Source organism: Eupeodes corollae, chromosome X, assembly GCF_945859685.1.
Source record: "Eupeodes corollae chromosome X, idEupCoro1.1, whole genome shotgun sequence".
Lineage (NCBI taxonomy): Eukaryota > Metazoa > Arthropoda > Insecta > Diptera > Syrphidae > Eupeodes > Eupeodes corollae.
The window spans coordinates 5,735,182-5,752,373 of NC_079150.1; the positions used below are offsets into that span (position 1 = coordinate 5,735,182).

At 32.2% G+C, this 17,192-nt stretch overlaps 1 protein-coding gene across 9 annotated transcripts in view; it reads left to right on the forward strand.

Annotated features, from left to right (window-relative positions):
• Positions 1–16,439, forward strand: part of LOC129953329 (uncharacterized) — a 52,688-nt gene extending 36,249 nt beyond the window's left edge. For 7 of the 9 annotated variants that reach the window (XM_056066425.1, XM_056066424.1, XM_056066426.1 and 4 more), the window contains 4 exons: positions 622–743; positions 1,091–2,827; positions 13,827–13,998; positions 14,112–16,439. In XM_056066425.1, the coding sequence (XP_055922400.1) occupies positions 622–743; positions 1,091–2,827; positions 13,827–13,998; positions 14,112–15,232 (3,152 nt within the window). In that variant the 3' untranslated portion in view covers positions 15,233–16,439. The remainder of the gene's footprint in view (positions 1–621; positions 744–1,090; positions 2,828–13,826; positions 13,999–14,111) is intronic. The other 2 variants (XM_056066430.1, XM_056066432.1) reach the window with 2 other exon arrangements.
• Positions 16,440–17,192: the final 753 nt, after the last annotated feature.

A 17,192-nucleotide genomic window follows, 5' to 3' on the forward strand; every position in this document is an offset into this window, starting at 1 on the left:
ATTAACGAAATAATAAGTAAATAAATAACTAAATAATATATATGCATAAGTAACAATGTTAAAGATAATTATTTTTGTATGTGTGTTTCTTGTCTTGCATTAAAATTATTTTGTATGTTTGGTTATTATTATTTTGTCAGGCCATAGAAGATATGTATTTGGCGGTAAGGTTCTTCAATATCAGTTTTTTTTTTAAACTAAGAAAAATGTTATTCTAGTATTATTATTGTGCAGAACCCTATTTTATTCTTAAACTGCGTTTAAATAAAGTTGTCCTGTCTCTGTCTTAAGGTATTCAGTTTCTAGTTAATTTCATTTTAATTGCTCAAAATCATTTTTTAAATGGCTGTATTTTTACTTAAATTGTCTATGCGTTACTTTAATAACTTCATAATGACAATATTTCAAATGTTGGGTAAATTAATTGATACAAATAAATAAATCCATTGAAGCGAATGGAAGTTTGTTTTATATATTAAAACGTATAGATGCATTTGTTTAAAATTTTTATTTTTTATAGATCTCCATTAGAAATATTCATTCTTTTTTTATAAAAAAAAATATTTCAATTTTTTGACTACATTTCGCAATGGTCTAAGTTTTATTTTTTATTGTTTTAAGCGTATGATGCTAAAAAGCCCACGGTAGAGAACGTAAATATTTTGCCAGTGCGCATTGCATCCGAGGAACAACTTTCTTTGGCAGCAACAAACCCATCTATGCTTCCGTCTGTGATACAATCGGTGAGTTACCACTTTATTTATATTCCTTGTTTTTACTTTTTTTTTTAAATACAAATATTTTATAGTAAAATGTAAAGCTTTTTATAATTTTCCTTATTTTAACAATTTTTCTTGTAAATGTTAAATGTTTTTCGTTTTGTATTTTTTTTTATTTTTGTATTTACATGTTTTTTCTTATGTCCTATGTCCCTTCAATTTAATAAACTCCATTATCAATTATTTAAATCTCGTAAAAAAACGAATCGAATTTAAAATTAAATTTATCATTCATGACTTGAAAATAAAATATAAAATTTTCACCAACACAAATGTTTCTAAACAATTCCGACGTAATGTTTTCTCACAAGAAAAAACATGTGATACAGCATTTTGAAGTACCCAACGATAATGTTGGACAATCTGGAGGATCAATCCTAGTTAATGAAACAGTGAGACCAATATCATCATCTTCGTCCACATCTTTAATAGGAGCATATGCAACCGCACAACACCAAAAAAATACATTTTCACCGATTAGAACTCCATTCCCTCCAAATAAAATTGTATTGGGATGTAAAACGAGAACCCTTTCGCAATCTTTGCAGCAGATCTTCCAATCTCCGTCGGGGTCGATTCAAAACATTCCACAGGTTGCTAAAAATTCAAGCAGTTGTGCTCTGACTAGTCAGTTTTCAAAAATGCCCAATCCGATTGTGTCAACAGCAAAGCAATTGATCGCGGGAATAGACCAACCAAGAAAAAGACGTAATAGTATAATGGGCTTTGCCCCTCAGATAAATGTTTGCCAAAAAAAACAACAGCCAGAATATATAAGGACAAACTTAAATAAAAGTAAATCATCCCAACCACTGCAATTAAATATTCTCGATCACTATTGCCGTGAAAAAAATATAAAATCGGAAAACTTGGCGAAAAAATTCAGGTCAAGGATTGGTTGCGATTGTTTTCAACAAGCTAAGCAAAAATTGAGGATTAGAAAAAAAAATTATTTACGTTCAAATAGTGACGACGACGGTGGATATCAGTTTAAAACTTTTTTGGGTATTTCACAAGGAATCTGCGAAGAATCGCCAAATCAATTTGCACGCAGCGCTTCGGATATTTTCGTTCCATACAGCTCTATTGAAAGAACACATAGAAGCCAGGCCAAAAGAAAATGTTTAATTAAACGAAGTACTAGGGAAAATAAATATCAACATCACAATATACCTGGTGCTTCTGTACTATGTAAAAATATTGTGAATCGGATGAAGACTGCAAGCTTAAGCCTAGACAATTTAAAAAACAGTTCAAATCCGCGATTAGCTTCGCGTTCTATTCTCAGTACAGCTCAGCTCATGCAACACACACGTCATAATTTTAGCCTGCCAAGTCTGCGGAAAAACCATTGTTATTCCGATCAAAACTATCAAACTTACCATGGATTGTCTTCTAATTTTGGAACATTTACGAGAAACCAAAACATTAGTAAATCAGAAGACAATTTTATTGCGTATAGTGACATGGAAATGATTCGCCCTCAATATAATCGCTACAACGCAACTGGAAGTAGTGATGGTAGTGACATATCTTTGAGTACAAACGACGAGTTGATTATAAATGACGATGATGAGGAAGATCATAGCTACCTGAGTGGTGACGATTTCGATAACTCATCCAATTCCACATCGTCGTCTGTTAAATCGCCTTCTTTGAATTCGAACGAATCTTCAGAGTTTTTTTTTCATAATTCATATTCAATGAATAATTTTACTAAATGCTTACCAACCGAATTATCAGATCCTGTAGCCACTCATGAAGCTGCAATTTCAGCAGAAAATGTTGTTTCCCCGCAAATTTCTCAAAGCCTAGCAAACACCTTCCAAAAACAGCCAATATTACATCATCCATACCCACAATCACCACAATCGACTTCCATAATTTTTCATCAACCAAAATTTCATCATCATACTCCTACAATGAGCCCCTTGCAGTTGAAGCAAATAGCTGGGTCCTTCAGCAACAATTCCAATCAACCGTCACCTATTTTACAACCACATTTCACATGTATGGCGAATGTATTGAATAATTGCATTGGCCCACTGGTAAGAATGAATAAATGAAAAAAAAAACACAAATCAATTTAAATAAAATTTCTCCATCCTACGTATTGAAAGGCTCTTCCTTCGTCAAACATTAATTATTATTCATAGTTTTAAGAGTTACTCATCAACAACTTTTCTCATAAGATATTTCTTTTTCTTGTTGCAAATTTAATTTATTAACTCATCGAAATTCCAAAAAATGTGCTCGCACAAAATATAAATATGTGTAGTAACATACATATGTGTTGTGTATATTGAATGACTTGACTTAATTTCATACAACCGGCAATTGTTTTGCATGCGAAGAAATAGTGGTGGTCACTAAAATAGTGCTTATTTGCATGAAAAAAAAAAACAATTTCTAATCGTTTGGAACTTTTATTAGTTTAGAATTTTTATTGTTGCTTGAACTGCAAACAATCTCGTGTGGCGCAAAAGTTAAAAAGTTAATATCACAAAATGAGAAAACAAGGCAAACAGATTAAAACATATTTTCGAACCAAACAATTCCGTATAAACTTACCCTTGGTGGGAGCGTTATTTCTTCGTCCTGGATTGAATCTGGAGTGGATTAAAAATAACATTAAGGGGTGAAAGGGGATGAATTGCCTTTTGATCCAAAATACTTGAAAAGTATTGGAGATGCCATATGAAAATTATGTTTTCCAACCCGCATTTCAATAAAAAATAAATAAATTTCGACTGAAATAACTTGTGAATGAATAGATGCTTTCAATGCTTCATTGTGGAGATAATTGTATTATCTCATATAATTTTGGAGTTATCAAACAAAGTGCAAATCAAAATTTGTCCATATAAATAAATTAGGTGGTTCATCAGTCCGACGAGAACCAGGCCCTAGTGACTTGCTCATGAGGGGAATTACAGTTCATATAATGAATCCGATCGGCTTATTTAAGATAGCACTTTTCAAAACAAGAATTTCTCTTGGCGTATTTGTTGATTCCTCGCAAGAGGCAATGAAAATTAAATTGGGTGGCGCAACAGTCCGTTGTGGAAAAGGGGCTAAGGACTTACAACTCTCAACCATTCCTGTGTGCGAGTACTGTTGTGTCAGGAATGGAAGGGACCTACAATTTTAGGCCGAATCCGAACGGCTAGTTTGAGACAGCACTTTTTCATGACAAAAATTACTCTTGAAGGATTTGTCAATTCCTCGCAAGAGGCAGTACCCGCGAAAATAATTTTTTTTTAAATTAAGGTGGCACAGGCAGGGATTGAACCCAAGACCCCTTGCATGATAGTCCAACGCACTAACCATCATACCTCGGGTACTACCGCAAGAGGCAATACCCGTGAAATAAAATGTAGGTGGCATAGGCATGGATTGAACCCAAGCGTCTGGCTACTTCAAACATAACCTAAAAATAAATATATTCCCACCGCAAAAAAACAAAAAACAATACAAACAATTTTCCCCTGCAACTTTTATTGCAATTTAAATACATATATATTCTGAAGAGGAAAATGTGGAATAATCTTGACCGTCTAACTAAAAAATATATATTTAATTTGTACATTTTACAAATGGATACAATTTATATATAAATATTTGATGCTTTTATAAATTTATTATTTTTTAATATATTTTCTATGGTTTGAGTTTTAAAATTGATATAATAGATTTATTTTTAAGAAAATCGTTTATAATGGAACTAGGTAGGAAATATTAACCTGAGCTCAAAATGTATTTTATATCGATGAAAACGTTGCATGTTGTGCAAATCGGAAGGTTTTCTTTACGGAGCAGATGTTGGTGAGTGGAGGATATGTGACCTAATCGAAGTCTTATGATACAATTATATTTCTTGAAAGGCAATAAGAAACATGGCCACCGATAGCGGGGAGCTTTAAGGAATCCCGTTGCGTAGCTTATATGTTGAAGAGTAGCAGTTGTTAGTTCTTACACAGAATCTTCGGCTAGTTAAAAATGATTTTACATATTACATTATTTAAGGACCTACCCTCCAAGATTGTAGCGTGTTTAGAACAAGATGCATCCCAATTTTATCAAAAGCTTTCTCGAAGTCAATTGACAGGATTGAAACATAATTCCGGGATGATAGAGCGTTTGTTGTGTAATCATCAATATGTAAAAGTACATCGATGCAACCCTTTTCTGGTTTGAGACCAACTTGATTATGGCTAATTGGATTTTTTCTTTGTGTAAACCATTGCAGACGCTTCGCAATTACTTTTTTCATAATTTTTGAAATACATGGGATACGGTAGCTTTTAGGTTTTGGAATTGGAATGAGTGAAGCAATTTTCCAACTCCAGTTGAAAAATATTGTTATATAACATCAGTAGCCTACATTTTATTTCAAGGGGTGGGTCGTGTAAGACACTCTATCCTGACTTGTGGTTTTTGCCTTTGGGTTTAGTAAGGCAGCTTTATATAAAGCCGAGTTGTCAGTTGTGGGTATTTGCATGTTTTAATTGATGTAATGTTTTATTCTACACAATAGCTGACCGGAAAATTAATATCACTTGAGTCTTCAGAGCAAACATTAGCAAGTTACAAATTTCAAATGGATTGAGATGGTGACACTATACATCTTATTATTTTCGAAGAAAAATGTCCTGTTAAACATCGAATGTTTCTCCATATTTTTGCGGTGGTTGAATTTCTATTTGTTGATAAAGTAATTGCATTTAAATTTTTAGCTTTGCTGATTTTTCCAAGGATTTACCTTAACTAATCTAAGGTTAGCTATTTCCGAAAGCCACCACTGTTTTTTGGGATTAGATTGCGGTATTAATAAGTAAGCGAATCGCTTTTACTATTGATTTGGATACTTTGTTTATTTATGTTAAAAAGAGAGCATGAGAAGCATGCGGTCGAAAATGTAGAACCGAAGGCTGCAAAGAAAAATTGGAAACATCATAGTGGAACCGCAGTCAATGCTGAGACTGTACAACGGCGACGAGAAATCAAATTTCGCTGTCAGGCGGAACATAGACGACGAAAGCCAACAATGCCTTATTCCCGACTTAGACGAAGTAAAGATTGTCATATCAAGTCTAACATAGCCGCTGCGGCAGATTGCTTCAATGCCAAGGCTTTCAAGGCAGATGGAGAAAATTTGGAGAGGATCATGCACCAACTTATCTGTAAGATATGGTCGGAAGAAAGCATGCCCGATGAATGGAACCTCAGTATTATTTTCCTGATTATCAAAAAAGGAGACCAACTATAGAGGCATCTATAGTCTTTTCATCGATTTCAAGGCCGATTATGACAGCATCTACAGGGAAGTTGTATGGAGCCATGTCTAGTATTGGCATCCTTGCCAAACTCGTCCAAGAGAACAATTCTTCGTGTGATCTACGGTCCCGTATGCATAGAAAGGAAGTGAAGGTGAAGAAAGCGGCGATACACTGACGTAGACTTAGTCAGAAGGGTATAAGTCCAACGACTAAGATGGCTGAGTCACGTAGAGCGCATGGAAACCAATGCTCTGGCCCGGAAAGTCTTGGCATCCACACTCACAAGAGCGCAAATCAGGTGGCGCGCAACAAAGTGAAAAGTGACCTCACCCAACTTAGAGCGCGAAACTGGAGGCATCTAGCTAGGGATGTTGGGTGAGGCCCTAGTTCACACTGGATTGTAGAGTCACCTAAAGAAAGTAAGTGAGTAAAGCCAAAACTAGGCCAGCTTGCTCGATCTGCTATAAATTTGGGGGAGTTAATAACTTGTGTATTGAATATTCCAAAATCAAAGGTTGAAATTAGTGGAAAGTGGTCACTATTGTGAAGATCGTCTAAAGTGTGGGAAGTTGCTTTTGGTAGAAAAGAGTCAGAGAAGCAGCTAATATCGATGTGGGTCAAAGTATTGTGTGTTGATGAATGCGTGGGCGAACCATTATTTAAAACAGAGTGGTTGAAGCTCATAATGAAATCTTCTATAATAGAGGCTTTATCATTAGTTTTGGACGATCCCCATTGTACACCCCAAGCATTTACGAGTACATCTCTTGTTAGTAAAACAGGGGTGTTTATATGACACAGAATATCAATTAGGTCATTTTTGTTAAAATTTTGATCAGGTTAAATATGAATAGAAATTATCGATAATTATCTTGCTATAGCAAATGCTAATAAATTAGAGTTCATTGATATCTGTTTGTGGGGAATGTTATTGTTTACTAAAACAGCAATACCCTGTTTGGAAAATTATGAAAGTATCATATAAACGATTTTGGAACAACATGAGTAGTTTGGAAAGAGCAGTGCGTTTTTTGGTGAATGTAATTCGACCCCGATGGGGGGGGGGGGGTATTGCATTTGCGGATAGTTTATTATAATTCGGGTACTTTTTCATCATCATTTACAGATGAGGGTGTACAATATTTTTATTTTTTGTTCTAGGAGAGAGTGAGTAATAGAGGATATGGAAGATGCAACTACGTCAGTAGAGCTGTCCATAATTTCAAGCTCGTTGTGTTTTGATTGAGTTTAAGAAATTGAAGAAGGTAATTGAGTAGTTTTGGTTTTGGAATCAGATTGAGTTAAATGTTTTTGAACTATATTTTTGCTGCGAAGTGATGTTGTTGAGTAAAAGCAGTTTGATTATCTGATGTGTTTGTTGGGTAAGAGGGGGAAAAGAAAGTTGATGCATTTGATAAGCTTGAGAGAGATTTGATTTTTCACGGGAAGCGGCATTATCCTAGGAATTGTTATTTTCTATCTTTACAGTTTCAGTGTTTGAGTTAGTATGAGTTTTATTACTAATTTTATATAGGCGTTTAGCTTCGGGCATTTTAGTTTTTATTGTCAAAATGTCGGCAGTTGGGCAAATTGCGCACATCACACGTGTGCAACTTTCAGCGTTTTCACGAGGTGGGAGATTGCAGACTTCATCCTTGGAGCACCTTTTGGTGATATGACCAAGAATTTGGCACTTGAGATAGCGCTTTGGGTTAGGGATGTATTCTTTAAGCTTTTCTTTATAGGTAAGGGGTTTATCGGGAGATAACACCTTATATCTGTTCCCATATATTTTAGCCCGTTGGAAAGGGCTGTATAAGCAATTAAATAGGGTTATATATGGAAAGAAAGATAACAGTTTTCTTGGGAAAGGAACAAATATTACTAAAAAGCAAACCGGTTTATAAGAAATGATAATGCACTTGAAAGTGAAAGATAGGATTAGAAGAAACGATATCTACGCAACGAAAGCTAGACAGAGACTGGAAGGAAAAAAATAATAGAAACTTATTCAGAATGGTATTTTTTTCGAATACTATTATTTAACGGTTAAAATTGTTTTTCATTCTTTTAAACTTGCTATTGCAGCTTCATTTTTTGCAACAGAATCACATCTTTGTGGCGTAGGGTGGGACACAATTTTTATTTTTGACCATAAGATAAATTTGTTTTCACTAATCCTAATCTTTCTTTTAAATTCTTCCCATTACTTCAATATTAAAGAACCATTTTAGGCATTATTATTTAAATCAGATAGCATACATTCTAAAACGTTAAGAAATACTTCGTTATATTATCTTGCTTGAACTGGAATTGAATCGGCATGTACCATTCGCCAAAGCTTAATGACCTCAAAGCCGGAGCTTATCCCACACATATTCGAATAATGAAAATAAATGTTTAAGTGTTTTACCTGAGTCGCGACAAAGACAAATGGAAACAAATAAAAATAATGCTGTTTGTTTTGGACTATTAATTTTGACACATTTTAAGTATAATGCGTTTCGAGCAGTCAACATAGTAGGGTTCATGCTCTATCTTTTGATGCTCTCTTTAGATTGTTTCAAATTGCATAGTGCAAGTGTTTCATTTCAAAAACTAACGGACAGGACTCAAAACTAAACTAAACGTTATAAAAATGGTGCATGAATAAGAAGGAAATATTTTTCTTTTTTTGTCTTCTTTTTCTGCTTTGCATCTCATATGAAATTCTGTGGACACTACTTTATTTTTGAGCACTTTAAGCTCTGTACTATTTGTGTACATTATTTCTTGTTCTTGAGTTTTTCATTTATAAACATTCAAACAATTGAAGTTTAATCAACAACCTCTTGTTATAAATGTAAAAGAGAAAGAATAATTGTGCTGGTTAGTAAAAAACAGTCCTAACTTGACCTTAAATAGATGGATGCCATTAAGTTTTCTCAAGATGAACGGAAGGTAAAATGACCTATAATCAAATATGCAGATCTATTGGATTTTGAAAACCGGATAGTATCGTAAATTTATATAAAGATATATGAATTGCACAGTAGTATAGTTTCCGAGTAATCTGGAAGAAAAAAACTAAAATTCATTCCCTTTCATACCCCTAAATTTTATTGATCCACTCCAAATAAGAACGTGTTCAAAGTTTGACTTTCTGGGATTTTTTTTCAAAGTGAATGTATATTTTTCCTGGAATAGTAAAAAAACTTCAGCGAAGAACAAAAAAAAGGCCAACAATATTCTGCTTTTCTCCTCTTAATACTCAGAAAATATTTACGAATTGTTCAAAGGAACTCAATCAAATTTGTATATTATTTTCTAAAAATGATTCATAAATTGTGAATCGCTGGCTCGAATGAAGCTACAGTTGGTTTCGGATTCGATCCAAAAATTACTCGCAAAGTGTTTGAAAGTTCCAGTCATTAGAACCTCAGCCTACTTTGTTTTTTGGAAATATGTAACTAAATGCGTATGCTTCAAAAACTATTTTTTATTTAAATACTTCCTCCTAGTTTTTTAATTTAACTTTAAGGCCAAAGCGACGCGGCGATATAAAGATAATAAACAATTATTAAAAGAATCATTCAAATAAATACATATATGTACTACATCGCTATTATCTTTTAAAAAACTAAGGTGGATATTGTTGTTGTTGGTTGGTGGTCTTAACTGAAAGCTGATGCTTAACAACACAGAACTCTTGTGCTTTGAATGGTGGTTGCTAACTTAATTAATAAAAATATATCATTTATATTTATTGTAAATGCACACAGATTATTTGTATAAAGTTTAAAAAATCCTTGCTAATGTCGTATTTTCTTATGTAAGTTATTATTAGAATTATAATTCAAACATTTCATATTAAAAAATCTTGTATAAATATAATTTTTTAAATCAAGAGTATAATTTACTGAAGGGGAAAGGGGATAACTTGGATTTGAACTTAAAGTTTTGTCTATTGATGTTGTATGACTTTTTTTTTCAGAATATTGTTTCAGAGTAGTTCTCATTTAGACTTTTTCATGCAATCTTTTATACCTTTAGATATCCCTACCATCTTTTGTTGAATATCCCGTTAAATAGTAGTTATAATGTTAAGTTTGAACTTATTTTATATAATTGCACTGATCTGCAAATTTTATCTAAATAAAGTTCACCAACTGCAGTCATGATTCCGAACGAATGAAACAAAAAAATCAAAAATATTATTAAAGTTGCAAGTATTTTCAATACAATGAACTTTCAGTTTTGAAAAATATCAAAAGTTAACAAAATGGCTTAGTTCCGAAAAAAATTTAATTCTTTGGGTACACAATTTTCGTTTTTAATTTCAAATTCACAATTTTCAACCAATCGAAAAGATAGTATAGTAAATATATTCAAGAATACTGAGTTTTAATTTGAAGTTGATCGGTCATGATACCAGATATTGAGTTATGATGTGAGCAATTTTGGAAAATGTCGTTTCAAGAATTAAGATTTTATAGTTTCAACTATCGATTTTTGCTAGATAAAATTACATTTACCATACAAATTGCTGATATGCTCTACCTGGCTCATACAATACACCTTCTTCCAAACAAAGACTATCGAATAAGCGAACAAAAAATTGATCTGCTGTGTCACATTTGTATAGCCCCTCACATAGTACGGCTAATGAAAGAATCTCTGTACTTCACAGTACGACCTAAGTTAGGCTTCATTCCTAGAATTGTTATTAAACTGTTTAAGAAGAAAAGAAGCTGGCTATTTCACTAGAGCGTAGTCTATTAAAAAAAGGGTAAAAAGGAAACATCGGATAAACGTGATTCTGGTTAAATTTATTCAAATTAAAAAAGGCTTGTGTAATCTATATATATAAAAATCAATGCCACTTTTCGTTGTAATTTTATAACTCAACAATGCCTTTACCGATTTGGCTAATTTTGGTCTTGAATTATTCGTGGAAGTGCAGAGAAGGTTTGTACGTAGAGAAAATTTAAAAAAAAATATCTTGAAAAGGTGTAAGATCAACATCTTTCTATACTCCCATATACAAACAATTTGTACAAATACTTAAAGAAATCCCGATTTGTTGATTACCTTGGAAATGTAGAACGAAGGCATTGATTTTAGCGACTATTTGATCGGAATAGAAAATTGAATTAACACTTGCATCTTCGGGAATTGCTACTGCATTTCCTGTCCTTCCTCGATAAATTCCTACTGATGAAATAAACACCTGTTGTTAGAAATTGGTGATGGCAAAATACCAACCGACAATACCAACGGATTGATCACTTTACCGAACAATTTTTGTATACAATTGCGCAATCTATAGATTGGTTGAGAGAACGCACCATTTTAGCACCGAAAAACATTCATATCAATGCTATTAATTTTCAAATTCAATCGAAACTGCCAGGTGTCGTCACGACATATAAATCAATTGACAGTGTTATGAATCAAGATGAGGCAATGAATTTTCCAATTGAACTTTAAAATTCATTCGAACCAACTGGTATACCACCGCCTTGCTTGAACCTACAAATTGGTTCTTTATTAATCCGCCCGAAACTGTGTAATGGCACCAGATTGGTAGTGAAAAAGTTATTTCCAAATTTGATTAAAGCTACAATCTTAACTGGCAAATCAAAAGGAGAAGGTTTTTTGATACCGTGTATTCCTCTGATTCCAACTGATATGACATTTGAATTCAAAATATTACAATATCCTGTGCGTTTATCATTTGCGATGTTCATAAATAAGACCCAAGGGCAAACACTTCACGTTTGTGGTGTCAATTTGGAGGAATCATGTTATTCATATGGCCAACTTTATGTTGCCTGTTCGAAAGTCGGTATACCCAACTGTTTATTGATTCATGCTCGAAATGGAAAAACTAAAAATATTGTTTATCCAACTGATTTATACTATCCCATATAGACCCACCATAGTAAGAGCACCCAATTCTTTTTATTTTTTAGTTTTTACTCTTTGCTGATAAATATAATATAAACAATATATCATTTTTGTCATTTGGACTTTTAAATAGCTAGCAGTTTAAAATATTTTTTTGTTTGAATAAATGAACTTAATAATATTTTTTGTTATTACTATGCGAATACGTATTTATATACGTAGCGAAGCACGTACCGAGCCGCTAGTTAATTTATATAAATCAAATCTGATTCGCAATTTCAGAATATAATGTGAGTTTCTGTTTATATCTACATATTTTCGTGGACAACTGTTTTCTTAAAGTTTAAGTGATAAAAACTGTATAAAGAACAAAAAAAAAACTTCTTAACAATTAGAACGTGATCGGTTAAATGTGACCTTGTTTTATTTCATCTAAAAAGCAAATCCCTGGTTTTCTCCAGATAAACATTTGACATGTGTCACCTTCTCGAGATTTCGCTATAAAACGCTAAATTACCTAAGCATTTTTTTCGATAGGACTTTTAGAATAAATACATCATCTTCAAGTTGTCGAAATTGCTTATGGAGTTCATCGATGACTGTGACATACAAAATATTACTTTTTTGTCGGTCTTTTGATGGACATTTGTTTTGTCTTTCAAAAAATCTACAATAACTCAGCCTCCCCAACAACATTTTGTAATCCGGGGTAAAACTCTATACATTTTTTTGTTTTGTTGTGTGTTTCTCACAATCGCTGTGTTGATGAACTGTGATAAACCCACTGCCCTAAAATCATTATCTGGGTAAGCTTTTTTCAATGGATCTAAAATGTCTAAAGGTTGAAATTGCAAACCCCCTCCCACCCAATGCGTACGCCCTTGGGTTTGCGAATACTGCCTCTTGCAACAAAATCCTCGAAGAGGTATTGTTATTATCCGTTTGGATTCGGAATAAAAACTGCCTCCATCCCTGAAATGACAGGAACAATTGAGAGTTCCAAGATCAGTGAAAGATTTTGAACGCTCTAGAAAAGTATTTAATGCGATTTAACCTTAATTCTCACTAATGAGGTATTATGGACCACTATAAAACCTTTATTGTCATACATTTCTCATTTTGCTGCCATTTTATGAAAATAACAGGACGCACAGAAGGAACAATACTTTTCCTATATTGTTCAGGTTCTGAAAATATATACAGAAAATTAATTTATGTATCCATCTTCTTTATTAGGCTATGGTTTTATTTTTTTTATGTTTTTTTATTTATGTTTCTAGGAAAACCTCTTTCTCTTGCCCTAAAGTGTTAAATGTATTTCGTATTGTTTTTCTTAATTTGGAAAAACTACTAATATTCTTTTTTTTTAATTTTAAAAATGTAATAATACTATGCATTATATTTTCATCAAAATTAAATGTTTATGAAGGTGAAGAGTTTTGTCAGTCATAAAATATTAATATAAGCTAAGTTTAATGGTTCCGGGAAGTAGAAATCCATCGATAAACTATGTTCATTAACTTTCAATTTGATTGAAACAACTCAGTGTTGAATATATATTTATGAGTTTTGTTGTTTAAAATATTTTAAGTTAACAATATAGAGTGGTTCCTGCAAGGAAATGACATCGATAGATTATGTTCATTAACTTTTTGGTTTTGTATTCTATTTATTTTGCATTTCACCCTCCATATATATTTTAAGTCCCCTGAGCTTTGACTACTAAAAAAAACTTGTCTGCTTAAAACTAAAATTCTAAGTTACTTTCAGTTCCTTATTTCCTTAACTACTCTGAATAATTTGTATTAATTCATTGTACTAATAATAATAAAATGTGTTTCATGATGGTTTTTAAATAAAATTTATGTTTTTTTAATAGGATATTAAACATAATCTTGATACTGCTCGCAATCACTTATGCGGCATAAGATTGGAAACAAATGTACGACAACGATTGCTTCTCTTATTACAACGTCAACACATCGAAGAAGATGAATTGAGATTAAAGCATTTTGTTGAGTTGGAGAAATTTCAAAAAACCCTTAGGGCAAGTAAGTTCCTATTTACGTCTTTTAAATTTACTTTATAAACCTAATTATTGCTTCATGTGCCACATAATTATTATGTATGTTAGTAAGTAATTTATAATTTTTGTGTTTCTTAGCTTACCATAATAATGAAAACAACGAAGGTTACATTATGCAACACACACCGCCAACATCGCAACATCAACCGCCGACTCCATCCTCTGCAACACATGTAGAACAAGGCAGTGTGGATTCAATTCAAACGCAATCCAATCAGCAGTATCAACAACAACAAACACCAAGTCAACATAGTTGCTATTCAGAGAAAGATTTAATAGCTCAACAGCATCAAATGATGTTTGTCAGACAAATTCCACAAGCCGCATACGCCGTCTATGGGCAACAACTGTCCCAAACTTCATCATCACCATCCCAATTAAATACGTTTCCTAGCCAGCCGCCATCCGGCTCAATGCAGGGTATTACTATTCCTAACAATAGTTTTAAAAGTGGAAGTCCTTCCGTCCAACAACATTATTCAAGTTCATTGAATGTTGGACAGAATTTCGGAGTAAGTACAAACTACACAAACACCATACCACCATTGTCATCGGCTAATGCTAGTAATATGCCAAATCAACTCCAATTTTGTGATCAGAATCTATATCAACAGCAACAAACGTTGCAAAATATAACAAAACTAAAAGAACAACTATTAACACAGGTCAAACAACAACAAATGCCACCGTCTCAACAACAAATCACACCCCAACAACAACTTCATTATCATTACTCAACGGCGCCAGCCACAGCTCTGACAATAACGGCTCCGGTATCTGTTACAAATTCAAATACAGCTCAAGGAAGTTTTGTTTATTATGATGCTGCACAGCATAAAATATTGCAACCGTCAATGCAACAGCAACCTCAATCACTCCAACAAAAACAACTACAAAATGAACATCAAGTTTCACATCAGCAGCTTGTAGACCAACAGGAAAGGCAACAATCTGCACCACTTGATGTTGGAATGTTTCCCTTAGTTGATCAATTTCAAGAGCCACAACAGCAACAGCAGCAACAACAGCAACAGCAGCAACAACAGCAACAGCAGCAACAACAGCAACAGCAACAACAACAGCAGCAACAACAGCAACAGCAGCAACAATATCTCACAAAACAAATTGAAGGAAATCAGCCGTCTGGCTTAGCACTAAACAGCTCGGAGCAAATATCACCCATTACGTCAAACAACTAAAATAATGCATTAGAAATATGCGTGTCAGAAGTTCACGAAGTTTAATTCCTCACATTCTTTTATTTTGTTTCGCAATTTTACGCATGGAGATATTATATGTAGCTGCTGACTTGCGGTTTTTTGTTTTGACATGTGAATTATGTATTTTTAAAATACAAACATATCGTTTGTACAATAAAACATGGCTATTTGTATTCAGTTATATTAAAATAAATATATTCGCTTTATAGATTCCTCATCGTTCCATACCTTCATCCTCACACGCTACAAACATTGTAAACATTAAAAGAAGAAGTGTACATCTACTTGTACACATAAGATATAATACTATAATTGTTAATCTGAAGAATAAAAGTTATGTTTATAAATAAAAACGGAAAAAAAATCAAAATGATACAATATTAAAAATTTTACATTATGTGGATTCAAACACAACATCGATATTTATATTATTTCTATCTTAAACAAAATTATAACCACACACAAAGAATAATCCAGTTTTGCTGTTTGTTTAAAAAATAAACATTTTTTTTTGCCATACATTTTAGTTATATTGATGCGCAGTAGTATTATATTTATCTCTTTTAAATTTTAATTTAAATGATACACACAAATAAATATGTTACTCCAGAAACCATCATTATCTTAATCAAGGTGTTTTTATTAAAAAAAATAATAATTTAAAATTAAATATAAGCAAAATGACGAAAAACAATACTTTAAGATTTTGGCAAAATATTTCTTTCCATCACTATTATCATGATATGTAAAATGCAATTGTATGTATAAAAAAAAATATATAATTATATATATAAATGTCATATATATGTTGTAAAATAAATTAATTTGTAATTAAAAGCTTAGTTTAAGTAAAAATAGCAATACATATGGGTGTATATATATGGATGCATATATATATACATAAATACAGGTATATATATATACATACATATATGTATATATATATACACATATGTTTATATATAAATGCACACATATATATAATATTCTTTTAATTCCCTATTCTTCCTTTTTTTCATGGTGATGTTAATTAAATTAGCCCCTAAAATAAGTAAGAGAACAAAAATCATCCTTAATTGAAACCAATAAGTAAATAAAACTAAGAAATATTTTATTTTACTACAAAATCATCCATAAAAATACACAGTTTTAAGAATGCCAATAAATTAAAACTAAACTAAATTCACATCTTTTGTAAGGTCTTTTCGTAATTTGTATTAAAAAAGAAAAGAAAACAGAGACAGAAATTTTCATAGAGTCATCGAAAATTAAATTGATTCGTTTTTCAATTTTTAAATTAACTTACATATATAATTTAGAAATTGATCGTATCATTGAATATTTTAGGTTCATGAATTGATAGAGCTACGAGTCCATTATTTAGATTTGGTATTTAATGAAAAACGTTTACTAATTTAAATTACTAACTGATTAATTTGGTTAATTATTAAATAATTTTTTAATTTATTGAAATATATTTTCTAAATAAATAATCTATACGGAAATTTAGTGAATTAAAAAATTATTATATTTGTCGCCTGAATAAAATTAGTATATAAATGAAATTAATTAAACCGATAAATAGTGGCGGCCATAATGCATAGATCACGACGATACAATGAAAACAAAATTTTTCGTAAAAGACAATTTTCTCTTAAATCTTTTCTATTTAGGTTTTTATATATCAAAAGGAAGACCAAAACTATAAAAGAAGTACCCGTACCATGATGGTTAGTGCGTTAGACTATCATGCCATAGGTCCTGACTTCGATCCTATGTCATCTAAAGTTTTTTTTTCACGGGTACTGCCTCTTGCGAGGAATTGACAAATTCTCCAAGAGTAATTCTTGTCATGAAAAGTGCTTTTTCAAATTAGCCGTTCGGATTCGGCTTAGAACTATATTGGTTGAGATTTGTAAGTCACTAGGCCCTAGTTCTC